This window comes from Sporobolomyces salmoneus (assembly GCF_050403485.1).
Source record: "Sporobolomyces salmoneus JCM6883 DNA, S_salmoneus_JCM6883_v1_ctg14, whole genome shotgun sequence".
Taxonomy (NCBI): Eukaryota; Fungi; Basidiomycota; class Microbotryomycetes; order Sporidiobolales; family Sporidiobolaceae; genus Sporobolomyces; species Sporobolomyces salmoneus.
This window is the reverse complement of record NW_027481149.1, coordinates 291,955-304,289: the sequence shown is the minus strand read 5'-3', so window position 1 is coordinate 304,289 and position 12,335 is coordinate 291,955. Positions and strand designations below refer to the sequence as shown.

The 12,335-nt window shown below is 49.5% G+C and overlaps 3 protein-coding genes across 3 annotated transcripts; 2 read left to right on the top strand and 1 right to left on the bottom strand.

Annotated features, from left to right (window-relative positions):
• Positions 1 to 122: 122 nt before the first annotated feature.
• On the top strand, positions 123 to 4,420 carry RIA1 (GTPase RIA1; the record flags this gene model as incomplete). Its single annotated transcript, XM_076631119.1, has 15 exons — positions 123 to 187; positions 264 to 273; positions 339 to 504; positions 573 to 718; positions 780 to 1,348; positions 1,420 to 2,314; positions 2,376 to 2,418; positions 2,476 to 2,597; positions 2,660 to 2,756; positions 2,821 to 3,202; positions 3,268 to 3,623; positions 3,693 to 3,821; positions 3,891 to 4,028; positions 4,110 to 4,288; positions 4,355 to 4,420. 15 exons carry the CDS (start codon positions 123 to 125, stop codon positions 4,418 to 4,420), a joined length of 3,363 nt encoding a protein of 1,120 aa, XP_076488987.1.
• A 134-nt stretch (positions 4,421 to 4,554) lies between these two features.
• Positions 4,555 to 7,209, bottom strand: JCM6883_000456 (RNA exonuclease; the record flags this gene model as incomplete). Its single annotated transcript, XM_076631118.1, has 10 exons — positions 4,555 to 4,907; positions 4,970 to 5,212; positions 5,292 to 5,514; positions 5,588 to 5,726; positions 5,805 to 5,920; positions 5,992 to 6,227; positions 6,315 to 6,624; positions 6,687 to 6,752; positions 6,826 to 6,891; positions 6,955 to 7,209. 10 exons carry the CDS (start codon positions 7,207 to 7,209, stop codon positions 4,555 to 4,557), a joined length of 2,007 nt encoding a protein of 668 aa, XP_076488986.1.
• A 343-nt stretch (positions 7,210 to 7,552) lies between these two features.
• On the top strand, positions 7,553 to 12,332 carry JCM6883_000455 (uncharacterized protein; the record flags this gene model as incomplete). The annotated part of the gene is made up of 7 exons (XM_076631117.1): positions 7,553 to 7,716; positions 7,821 to 7,965; positions 8,042 to 9,444; positions 9,507 to 9,668; positions 9,736 to 11,345; positions 11,419 to 11,731; positions 11,801 to 12,332. The coding sequence occupies 7 exons, from the start codon at positions 7,553 to 7,555 to the stop codon at positions 12,330 to 12,332; spliced, it is 4,329 nt and encodes a 1,442-aa protein (XP_076488985.1).
• Positions 12,333 to 12,335: the final 3 nt, after the last annotated feature.

Sequence of the window (12,335 nt, the reverse complement as noted above, 5' to 3'; positions counted from 1 at the left end):
ACTACATCAGCGAGGGAAATAATACACGAAAAGCTCGAATCGAAACAGTCAGCGAAAGTTTCACTTCCCTTCACTCAACTCTTCCTCACCTCTCCCTCTCCGACCCCGACTCTTTGACCATTATGTCGAACGCAACTGGAATTCCACCTTCACGGACACGGAACCTGTGTATCGTAGCTCACGTCGAGTCAGTGTGACCTCATCAATTCCTGTTCTTCTTTTCTTGACTGACGCCTCTCTCTACCTCGTTGCGATCCCTGTAGTCATGGAAAAGTACACTCAGACTTCTCTCACTTCCCTGCCGCAAGCTCTAGCTGACTTTGCAACGTTCCGAGTAGTCTTCTTTCGCCGATTCTCTCCTCGCCGCAAACGGAATCATTTCCTCTCGCCTAGCCGGAACGATCCGATACCTCGACAGTCGAGAAGATGAACAAGAACGTGGAATCACGATGGAAAGCTCTGCAGTTAGTTTGAGGTGGAGAATTCCGAAAACTGTTCAAGAGGGTTCGTTTCTGTCCGTTTCTCTGTTGAGCCGTGGTTCAGCGAGGCTGAGCGACGAATAGTCGGAACAGGAGAAGAACCGGTATTGGAGGATTTCAAGATTAATTTGATCGATACTCCGGGTCATGTCGATTTCTCGAGTGAAGTTTCGACCGCTTCGCGGTTATGCGATGGAGCGTTCGTTCTGGTTGATGCAGTAGAAGGTGTCTGTACACAAGTGAGTCTCAAATTGTCCGTTCCTCTCGGATTCTCAAGCGCTAAACGTCGCTTCGCCGTAGACTGTGACAGTTCTGCGAACGGTTTACCTCTCCCACCTCCGCCCCATTCTCGTCATCAACAAACTCGATCGACTCATCACCGAACTAAAACTCTCCCCTTCAGAAGCCTACCACCACATGCAACGAATCATCGAAGATGTCAATGCCATCGTCGGTTCTTTCTATTCTTCCGAACGAATGGAAGAAGATTATCGTCGACGAGATCGTCAAGATCAATCAGCAACGAGTGGAACATCCACTCCGAAGAATGGAGAAGAGGAGGAATACGAGGAGAGGGACGACGCGAGTCTATACTTCGATCCTTCGCAAGGAAACGTCTTGTTCGCTTCTGCGATCGATGGATGGGCATTCAGGATCTCGAGATTCGCCCAGCTGTACAGTTCGAAACTTGGGATGAGTGAGAAAGTATTAGGAAAGGTACTTTGGGGAGATTGGTACCTCGATATCAAATCGAAAAGAGTCATGAACCGAAAGAAGATGGAACAGAGTGGAAAGAAATTGAAACCGTTATTCGTTCAATTCATTCTTGAGAATATTTGGGCTGCGTACGATGCGGTCGTTCTCAACAAGTCAGTCCTCTTTCTTCCTCTCTCTCTCCCGTTTTTTCTTCCCGAAAGCTCATTTCGTTTCGATTCTCCAGCAATCCCGTCAAAGTCGACAAGATCGTAGCTAGTCTCGGTACGAAAGTTCGACCTCAAGACCTCCGCGCGAAAGACACTCGCAACCTCCTCCTTACGATCTTTTCCCAATGGCTTCCTCTCGCTCCCTCCGCATTCCGTGCTATCGTCGACAAGATCCCCGCCCCTGCCGAAGCTCAATCCTTCCGAATCCCACGCATGCTCCACCCAGAACTCGGTCACTTGGACGATGATGTCGAACCACAATCGAAACTCGAACGAGATTTGTATTCGGGGAATTTGGACGACGATGCGTTACAGGTTGCGTATGTTAGTAAAATGTTTGCGGTCAAGGTTGAAGATTTACCAGAGAATCAGAGGAAGGCTTTGACGGCGGAGGATTTGAGGGCGAGAGCGAAAGCGGTTAAAGAAGCGAGGGAGAAGAGGGAGAGGGAAGGTGGAACGAAAGATAGTGATGGGATCTCAAGGGACAGTCTCGTTAACGTCGATGGAGCTCAAGTTGAGGAGGAGGTCCAGGAGGAGGAGGAGGAGAAAGCAGCAGAGAAACAAGAAGCTTTGATCGGATTCGCTCGACTTTACTCTGGAATGATCTCGCTCGGTCAATCCCTCTACGCCGTCTTACCTAAATATAACGCGGAGCTCCCACCTTCCCACCCTTCGAACGTCAAACATCTCGCGACGATCAAGGTCGAACAATTGTACATGATGATGGGAAGAGAATTGTTGGCCGTGAAGGAGGTTCAAGCGGGGAACTTGTTCGCGATTGGGGGATTGGAAGGAATCGTATTGAGGAATGCTACTCTGTGTGGTATCGGGAAAGGAAAAGATACGAAGGAAGGGAAAGAAAGAGACGAAGATCGAGAATGTCTCGTTAATTTGGCGGGAGTAACACAAAATGTGAGGAGTCTCGCTCTCAGAGTATCAATCTGAGCCATATCTGACTCTCTACTGCTTATAGTCTGCACCAATTGTTCGAGTCGCTCTAGAACCTCAAGATCCTTGTTCGTTCTTTTCTCTTTCCCTCGATCCAAACTGCGGCTGACTCCTTGTGTTGTTAGCTGAGATGTCGAAACTCGTCGAAGGACTACGACTACTCAACCAAGCAGATCCCTGTGTTGAAACCCTCGTTCAATCAACGGGAGAACATGTCATCCTCACCGCAGGAGAACTGCATCTCGAGGTGAGCGTCGTTTGTTCTCAGCATTTGAAGCCGTTTGCTGAGGTCGATGAGCCCGTTCACAGCGCTGTTTGAAAGATCTTCGAGATCGTTTCGCTCGAATCGAGATTACCGTTTCTCCTCCGATCGTTCCTTTCCGAGAAACTGCAGTTCACGGTGTCGGTCAGTCACGGAGGCTTTCAGACTCCACGGTCACAGATCACTGAATTCCTCCTTCGAATGACAGATATGGCGCCGCCGAAGACTCAAGGTCAACCTCGAGGAACGATTCACGGATCGGTTCAATCCGGTCTCGTCGACTTCGCGATCCGAGCAGTTCCTCTTCCTGTCGACATCACGAATTTCCTCGCCGCCAACATGCGTACTCTCAAGCGTCTCCATCGCGACCGAAGAGCTCCTCATGTCGAAGATGAGTCGGATGAAGTTTCGGGAGATGCGATCGAAGGAGTTGAGGTGGTGAAACCGGAAGAGTTCTGGCCGAAACTTGAGGAGCTGTTGAAGAAGGCAGGAAGGGAATGGGTCGGATTGGCAGATCAGATCTGGGCGTTTGGACCTCGTCGAGTTGGGCCGAATATCCTTATTGATAAAACTGAAGGTGCTCCTCGATCGTAAGTCTCTCCCTCTCATTCGCTACGAGACCTCAAGGACTGACTACCTCGCTGCTCATATACAGCCTCCGACGTCGACTCGAACGACAAGCCGCGCTCCCCTCAGCTCTCGCAACTCCCGGTTCCGCTCTCGAACTTCCTCAAACCCCTACCGACCCTTCCCTCGGCCAAGAGTTCTCCTCGACCGAGCAGCCCGGCGCAGAACTCGACATGTCTACCATGAAAGCGTCTCTAACCGAAGTCGATACCTCAGCAGAAGCGATGGCAGTCTTACCGAACGTTCGAGAGCTCGACGAGAATTTCGATACGGCTTTCCAATTATCGACGAATCGAGGTCCGTTGTGTGCTGAACCCGTAATTGGAATGGCTTACTTCTTTGAGAGAGTGACGTTGAATGCGGAAGAGATGGAGATTTCTCAAGGTGAGTCGAAACTTCTTTCTCAGAAAAAACCACAGAGCTTTTACTAAGATTGTTTCGACAACACGATAGTACGATCGAAATGGTCGAACGCACGAGGACAACTGATCTCTGCGGGACAAGAAGCGTTCCGAAACGGTTTACTCGATTGGTCTCCTCGATTACAACTCGCCATGTATTCTTGCGATATTCAAGCAACCGGTAATTCTCACTCCCACTCCAATCCTTCTCTTGCGACTCGGAGGGCTGATTTCGTGGAGAGGTGAGCAGGAGAGGTACTCGGAAAAGTGTATGGAGTCGTCGCTAAACGAAAAGGACGAATCATTTCGGAAGAAATGAAAGAAGGAACCGCATTCTTCACCGTTACTGCTTTGTTACCCGTTGTCGAATCTTTCGGTTTCGCAGATGGTCAGTCTCTCCTCCTTCTCCTCCTTCCCCATTACTTGATTCTGACGATTCGACTCAATTCGATTCGATGCGGTTATCTAGAGATCCGAACTCGTACCTCTGGAGCCGCTTCCCCTCAACTCGTCTTCAAAGGTTACGAGACTCTCGATCAAGATCCATTCTGGGTCCCGACGACGGAAGAAGAATTGGAAGATTTGGGAGAGAAAGCGGACAAGGAGAATATCGCGAAGAAATACATGGATGCCGTTAGGAGACGAAAGGTGAGCGTGATTCCCATTGATAACATCTTAAATTCCCTCGCTGATCAATCATGGCGTCGCGTTCAGGGAATGGCGGTCGAGAGGAAAGTCGTTCTTCACGCGGAGAAACAGAAGACTATCAAGAATGCTTAGATCTCCTCGCTGTGCTTCTCTTCACTTGCATTGCATCTCATACGCGCATACTCTCTCGCTACTTTTCGATCTCGCGTAATCGCATCGTTGCCAAAGAGAAGAAGAAAACCTTTGAGGTCCTGATTTCTCCTTTCTCAAGTCGATTTAACGCAATAAAACGACAACCCAAACCTACACCTCTCAACCTCATCCACCAATTTCCTATCATCACTCTCCATCCACCTATCCTCCGGTAGTATCTCACTCTGTTTGATCGTTTTCCACAATTTATCGAACTTCGCTTTCTTCGCTGCGAGGGCGGACATCTCGCGTGGATCGGAATGTCCCGTGAAGATTATGAGGGCGGTGAGAGGGGGGAGGGAGGCGTGTAATTGGGTGAGCTGGGAATCGAGAGTTGAGTAGACTTGGGAGAGATCAGGGGTGGAGGAAGGGGAGGAGGAGGAATCTTCCTCTGTGGTCGACTTGGTTGAGTTTGAGGTTTGGGACCCTAACACACCGTTCGAGATATCAGTATCCTGTCAGGGATCGATGAGGGGAGTGAGGACTCACAGCCCAGCTTATGACTCAAATCCATAAACCTAGCAACCGTCAAATCATGTTCTTTTACATTATCCATCACCCCCTTCAACACTTCGTCATCGTTCGTACATCCTACTGCAGTAGTCGCTTTCGCACCGTGCCATTGTCCAGGAGAACCATGATCGATTACGACCGAAGTTTTCGGATCTTGTCCCCGAGATAATCGCTCAAAGATAGTTTCTTGATCCGTTACGAATTCACCGAACCCGGGTCCTTATAGAATAACAAGCAAGGTCGTCAGAGATCGATCAGCTGACTGCTTGAGAGCTGGATCGAGAGACAACGACCTCACCTTTTTGCATTTTGAGGTTGAGCAATTCGATACAAGTTCTCGCATCCTCTTCACTATCGTGTCCACCTCCTCCACTCCCATCGACCGTTGCGTTCGTTCCTACGTTCGTTTGAATCTCTTTCTTTAACCATTTCTGAGCGAGCCATTTCAATGAAGCTTTGAAAGGAGGTCCTCGTGGGTGTTGATAGATCACGGAGGTATCGATAATGTAGGTATGCATGAGCTACAGTAACATTGATTCGGGTTATGGTTAGCGACGGGGAGTTGAAGGGGGAAAAGGGAAAGAGAGAACGAACTTTGAGAACTTTCAAATCGGATTCTAGAGAATGACCCAATAGGATTGTTTGATAATCTATCAATTCGGATAGATCCCGTTGTACATCTTCGAGAGTCGTTGTAACGTCTTTGAGGATCTCTTCTGTCAATCCAGAGAACCTATTCTCCCACTCAAAAAATCGACATCAGTTTCGACGACTTCGGGAGATGAGGGAAGGGAGGAGGAGAATCACGAACCGAGTGAGGTAATCCGTGATTGGTTTCTTTGGTTTGACTAGTTTATCGTAAACTCTGATCCCTTTTTGATCGACCAAACTTAACCTTGCTAATTCTGATCCATCTTCTGTCAAACACTATGGACCACGCATCCTTCCTTCCTCATCAGTACGCTCGTCTCGTCACAAGGTTAGAGGGATAGACATACCATCTCGCAATCCAATCCCAACACTTTCCTAAACTTCGCATCTCCATCTCCTCCCTCAAGCGGAACATAAGGCGCTTCAATCCATCCATCGTCACGTTTCCAATTCTCAAAAGACACCGTCGTTCTAGTCGGTAAGGGACCCGGTAGAGTAGTCGGAGTAGGGTAGTTTTGTTCAAACATTTGCGACGGACTCAAGAGGAACGCCGAAGGATCTAGAGTTTTCAATTGCTGACCTCCTATTTTTCCCATCTCATCTCAAGTCGCGCGTCAATACATTTCCTCCACAAACGAGCTATGAGAAGAATAAGAAGCTGGAGACGTACGTTCCTTCCTCATTTTCTCCCTCCTATCTTTCTCCCCTGAAGTCAAAGGACAAGTCGTAAAACTTTGATAACCACTATGCATTCGATTCTTTTCCCCTGGTGCTTTCGTCGGACAAGCATGACTGAACAATTTACTGAACACCGGTAAATGATTCACTAAGTCTTGATCGGCTGGGTTGAGGAGAGTCGAGGTTGCGGGAAGGAGAGAGAAGGGGAGATTCGTAGAGAGAGGAGGTTGGGGGAGACCGAGAGTAGAGGGAAGGATACCGGGTATCATGAGTGCTACTACTCGTTGGACGTTGGAACGATTCTAGAAGGAAAGGGAGTCAGTGAGAAGGGAAAATGGGAAGAGAGGGAAGGAAAGAAGCTTACTTTGACGAACAACCATGGTTGGGCTTTATCATTCGCTAACAAGTGTAATACAAAGTCTCGGACATCCTACTCGTCGTCCATCAAAGAGCTCAATCAGCTCAAGTCGGTCAAGGTTGAGTGAAAGAACGGGAAAACTGACTTTGATTTGAATCGTTCTCCCACCTTTGAACCCTCTCGTATCGAACGAGAAACTCGGTGGGTTATCCTGTAGGTTCATTTAGTTCGACTGATCCATCCAAGCCACCAGACGAAGGAGGAATGAACTCACGAGAGCTTTTTGTAATTCCTTTCTCCGTTTCTTCGCTTTCCCTTTATCCACTTTCGATTGCTGTCCTTGTCCAGAAGCCGCAGCAGCTAATACCTTCGCATGAGCATCTACTGAAGGGTCCGTCTCTGCTACCGCGTCGTCGGAGTCGCTAGAGGGGGGAGTTGAAAGTTTTCGTTTCTTTGAGGGAGTCGAATCGGAGAGTTCAGCGACTGCTGTGGGTTCCTTTGGGACGGTCTTGGAGGAACGTTTGCCCATTCTGAAGGGCTTCTGAGAGTGTTGAGTGAGAGGGAGAAAGAGAGAGAAGATCGGAAACTTTTCCCGCGATCAAGTTCATCGCTTACTCTCCACCTTGCCAGTCGCTTACGCCAATCCGGATACCCAAATTCTCTACGCCTAGAAGAGTTCTAGTAGTAGTGCGGCCAGCGCGCGGTTCCGACAAAGCTCTCTCTTCTCTTACTTAATAATCTCGCCCGAACGTCAGTCACTTCATCATCTCTTCTCGATGCGTGCGGTTCTCGTCCTCCACTGACTCTCTCCGCTCCCGTAGCAATATCTCAAAGCTTCATCGGCACCAAACACCCGAATTAGGAGAGGCGGGATGCCCTCTCGACCACCCCCTTCGGCTTCAGCCGTTTCCCTCTCGAAAGCGAACGCGAAGGCGCAGAGACAAGCGGGACTCGACGCGAGTCACGCGATCGCAAAGAGGAGAGCTACCGGGAAATCGTTTGTCGGGATTGGGAGAGCTGGGGATGGGGGACCTATGTGAGCTTTCCTCCCTTGCGCTTCCTCTCCTTCTTTCCTCCGGGACGGGGATGGAGTAAGTGAGAGTGATAGTGAACTGATGATGGAGTGTGATGTGGGAGTAGACATGGAGCAATGTACGATGCGGACGATGATCCTGATCGATTGTATTATTCGAGAGGATTGGGAAGATTGGATTCCGAGGAAGATAGTGGTGATGATGATAGTGACGTTCCTGGCGAAGGAGACGACGCATGGGATGAACTAGAGGTGAGTCTGACTCAAGCTCTCCCTCTTCAGAGAGGGCAGACTGAGCTCCAATTTCTCGATTTTACTTTTTTCTCAGAATGGAGATATCGAAGATGGAGACAACGAAGAAGAAGACGGTCTCCATTTCCACAGTAGTCGACCAGGATTACCTTCGACTTCTACTTATCGTCGACCCTCAGTATCGTACGATTTGAATCCACCAGATTACGTTCCTCCGGTCGAAGAAACCGAATCCGATTCCGAAGATGATCAACCCGAAGTGAAATCTCGATTCGAATGGCAACACATGTTGAACAACGTCCTCCAGGGAAATGTACTCAAAAGTGAAAAGACTCGATTATCGACGGCGAGTTTATCAGGAACGAAAAGTTTGAAGAATGGATTCAACGATGGGTTCAATTCGACGAAACGACAACGAGCTTACGCGATCTGGTTACTCTTGCGAGCGAAAGTTAGGGGGAGAACTTCGGATGAAGAGAGTAGGTTCTTGGAGGAAGCGAGATCGAAAGTCGACGATGTGATCGATGAATTGGCGAAATTCAAAGTCGTCGAACTCGTTCAGGAGGAAGGTGGAGTCGTGTTAGATGCCGGGATCGTACAGAGGAACGCGGCGGATCAGGTTTCGAGTTTGTTGAAGAGGATCGATTGGTGTGAATCGCTGTATCCTAGTAGGAGAGCCCTCTCGACGGAAAAGGAGAGGGTAGTAGATGACGAGATCACGAGGAGGTTGGACGCGTTGAGGACGTGGCAACAGATTACGAAGAGGTTAAAGGTCACCGTTGGAATCCTGAAGAAATGGACGGGATCGGATTGGGAGAAACTGTCGAGACCGGGAACGTTCGAGGATCCAGAGAAGTCAACTACGACGACGACGACAACATCAGGAGGAGGAGGAGGGGGAGCAAACGATCGAGGATTCATCGCCGTCATCGTTCGAGAAGACAGTCTTCAATCAACCTTCGAAAAACGTATCTTGACCGATCTCTACGCTCTCGTCGACACTGCGAAATCAGCAATCCTCGAACTCCAACCCGTCTTCTCCGCGATGAACTTGCCCGGATTCACCGAAGATCTCTTTCGACTTGCGATTTTCCCCTCTCGACTCGCTCAAGAAGCTCTACGAACGACTCTCGAATCCGTCAGCAACATCCACGACCCTTCCGTCGTACTCATCGATCAACTCACTGCCGACCTTCGAAAAGGGCTCGAAGTCGCGTGTCAAATCAAGCGACAATACACGGAACTCGCTACTCCCGATCCCGAAGCGGGTTGGTCCCTCCAAGATCGATTGGATGGATACGAGGAAACGTTGTTGGCGACCCTGAGGTTCTTCTTCAAGTTGTTACATTGGAAATTGAAGAGTCCGAGTAAGGCGATTTATTTCAAAGAGACGGAAATTGTTGAGAACGAATGGGGATTCCTGAGTAACGTGACGGAAGAAATCGATAGCGGTGATTTACTCGTTGGGGAACATTTCAGGTCAGTCGTGGCGGTCCGTATCACCCACGAGCTCCCCAAGCTGACTGTCAATCTCGAAACAGTACCCTCACTCATCGACTTCTCGTTCGGGTCATGTCGTACTTCGAGACTCAACTTCAAGTCCTCGAGACTCGGGATATGACGGCGCAGGAGATGTTGAGGTGGTTCAGTCAGACTCTCGACAATGTTCGAGCTCGTCACCGAAAACTTCTTCGATTCGGAAAGTGAGTCATGCCCCTCTTCCTCTATCACTAGCTTCTGCGTGTGAGACTGACACACTCTATCGTGCAGGACGATGCTCCAACGATTCGAAAACTCGGCAGAATACTCTTTCGACAACATCGACCTCACGACCTTCATCAACAGTTTGATCGCCTCGGATCATTTCATGATCTACACGGGGACGTTCGAACGAGAAGGGATCTACATCATCGGAGACCCTTCCCTCCATGAACACCCCGACCTCGCTCGCAACATTCTCGCACGATGTTTCAGCAACAACACTCAAGGCGACGCCGTCGAATTCCCCGAGCACCCGATGCATTACGTTCTCCTCCTCTCCCCTCGAGACCCTTTCATGTGGACGGGACGAGTGATGAACCTCGAATTACCGAAACTCGACTTCGATCTACGAGAAAAACGAGTTCGACTCGTCTCGGACGGACCAGCAGCTCGACTCGCTCGATCGAAACAAACTTTCGTCGACCTCTTCCCGGCGTTCCGAAGAAATATCCTCGTCGAACAGAAGGCTCACTTGGCGGGAGTGAATCGGGAAACGAAAAAGATTGGACGAGCGATTTTCCGTCTCGCCGAAACTTTCCTCAACGCGGTCGATCGAGTTCGAGCCGTCTCTTCTCGAAAACAAGATCAAGGTCCAGAACTCCTCGGTTCCTACTTTACGTTCGCGGCCGATCTCGGTACTCGTTCGCTTCGATACCTCGAACCCGCTCTTCGAAGTCGTTACGTTCTCGCTTTAATGAAGTTTTCGATTCAATGGGTCGCCTTCATCTGTGACGATTGTGTTCCTACCGATCCTCGAACGTTTAAATGGGCCGTCGCGGCACTCGAATTCGCAATGGGAATGACGAAGAACGACAACATCCTCAAATTCTCGGAAGACGAATTCGCACTCCTTCGATCGAAAGTCGCGAGTTGTATGACTTTGCTCATCTCTCATTTCGATATTCTCGGCGCGAGATCAAGTTACGAAGCGAAGAAGGAACAAGATCGAATCGATGCGGCTCGACTCGTTACGAAAGCTCAACTCGCGGATCGATTAGCGAACTTGCGAGCGAAACGACGACATCAAGAAGGGGAGGAGGACGTCGAATCGACCATCACTTCGTTACAAATGGCGTGGGATCAACGGATGGAGGCGTTGAAGGCACTCGACGAAGACCGGAGCGCGATCGAATCGAACAATCGAGTGGTCGGACGAGTACTCGATCAAAGTCGTGCCGAAGATCGTTCTCTCGCTTTCCTCGCTTCTTCCTCGTCGAACATCTCTCTCCGTTGGCAACAAGGGAAATTCATTGGAGGTGGAACGTTCGGAAACGTTTACCTCGCGGTAAACCTCGATTCGGGAGAAGAACTCGCCGTGAAAGAGATTCGATTTCAGGATTTACAATCGGCTCCTCATTTGGTCAAGACGATTCGGGACGAGATGAAGGTGATGGAGATGTTGAGACACGACAATATCGTTCAATATTACGGAATCGAGGTTCATCGAGATAAAGTTTACATTTTCGAAGAGTATTGTCCGGGAGGAAGTCTCGCGAATCTACTCGAACACGGGAGGATCGAAGACGAGATCATTATTCAGATTTATGCCCTTCAAATGTTGAGCGGTCTCATTTACCTTCATTCGCAGAACGTCGTTCATCGAGATATCAAACCTGATAGTAAGTCCTTTCTTCTCTCGTGAAGTCTCACTACTCAGCTACTCGAGCTGACTTGCTTCACATTCACGTGCAGACATTCTCCTCGACTCGAACGGAACGATCAAGTACGTCGATTTCGGAGCTGCCAAAGTTCTCGCGAAGAACCAAAAGACTCTCGCTTCTCGATCTCGAATGAACATGGCTTCGACCGTCAAACTCGACGAGAACGGTCAACCCGGTCCAGCCGACGCGAATTCGTTGACGGGAACGCCGATGTATCTCTCGCCAGAAACGGTTAAAGGAGAAAGGAGAGGGAAAATGGGAGCGATGGATGTTTGGGCAGTTGGATGTGTCATTCTCGAGTGTGCGACGGGTAGGAGACCTTGGAGTAACCTCGATAACGAATGGTGAGTCTCTCCTCTCTCTGTCCCCCAGATTTCAGCGCGAAAGAACTAACTCGCTTTCTTTTCCCGCAGGGCAATCATGTTTCATATCGGTATCGCCGTTCAACATCCCCCTCTACCCGAACCTCACCAACTCTCCGAACTCGGAATCGACTTCATCCGTCAATGTCTCGACATCGATCCTGACAAGCGTCCCTCCGCCGAAGAACTCATGTTACACCCTTGGATTCAAGAAGCGACTGCTCAAATCTCTGCCGCTTACGAGGAAGAAAGCACGCCGCCGGGGAGTTACTCGAAGGGGAATGGGGATACGAGTTATAGTCGAGATGGAGAAGGGAATACGAGAACGATCGAGGAAGTTACAGAGGAAGGGGAGGAGGAAGAGGAAGAACAGAATCGTGATTATCATCATCAACTCGAGGATGGGAATTATCTGGGGGATGAGGAACAGGCCGGAGGTTACGACGCGGATGGTGCTCAGGATGTTTACGAAAATGAAGACGGAGAGGAAGGAGAGTATTTCGATGATCAAGCGTCAAATTATGAAGCGGGTACAGGAGAACTCGGAAGTCTCGCTGAACAACCTGAAGAGGAGGAAGATTGATCG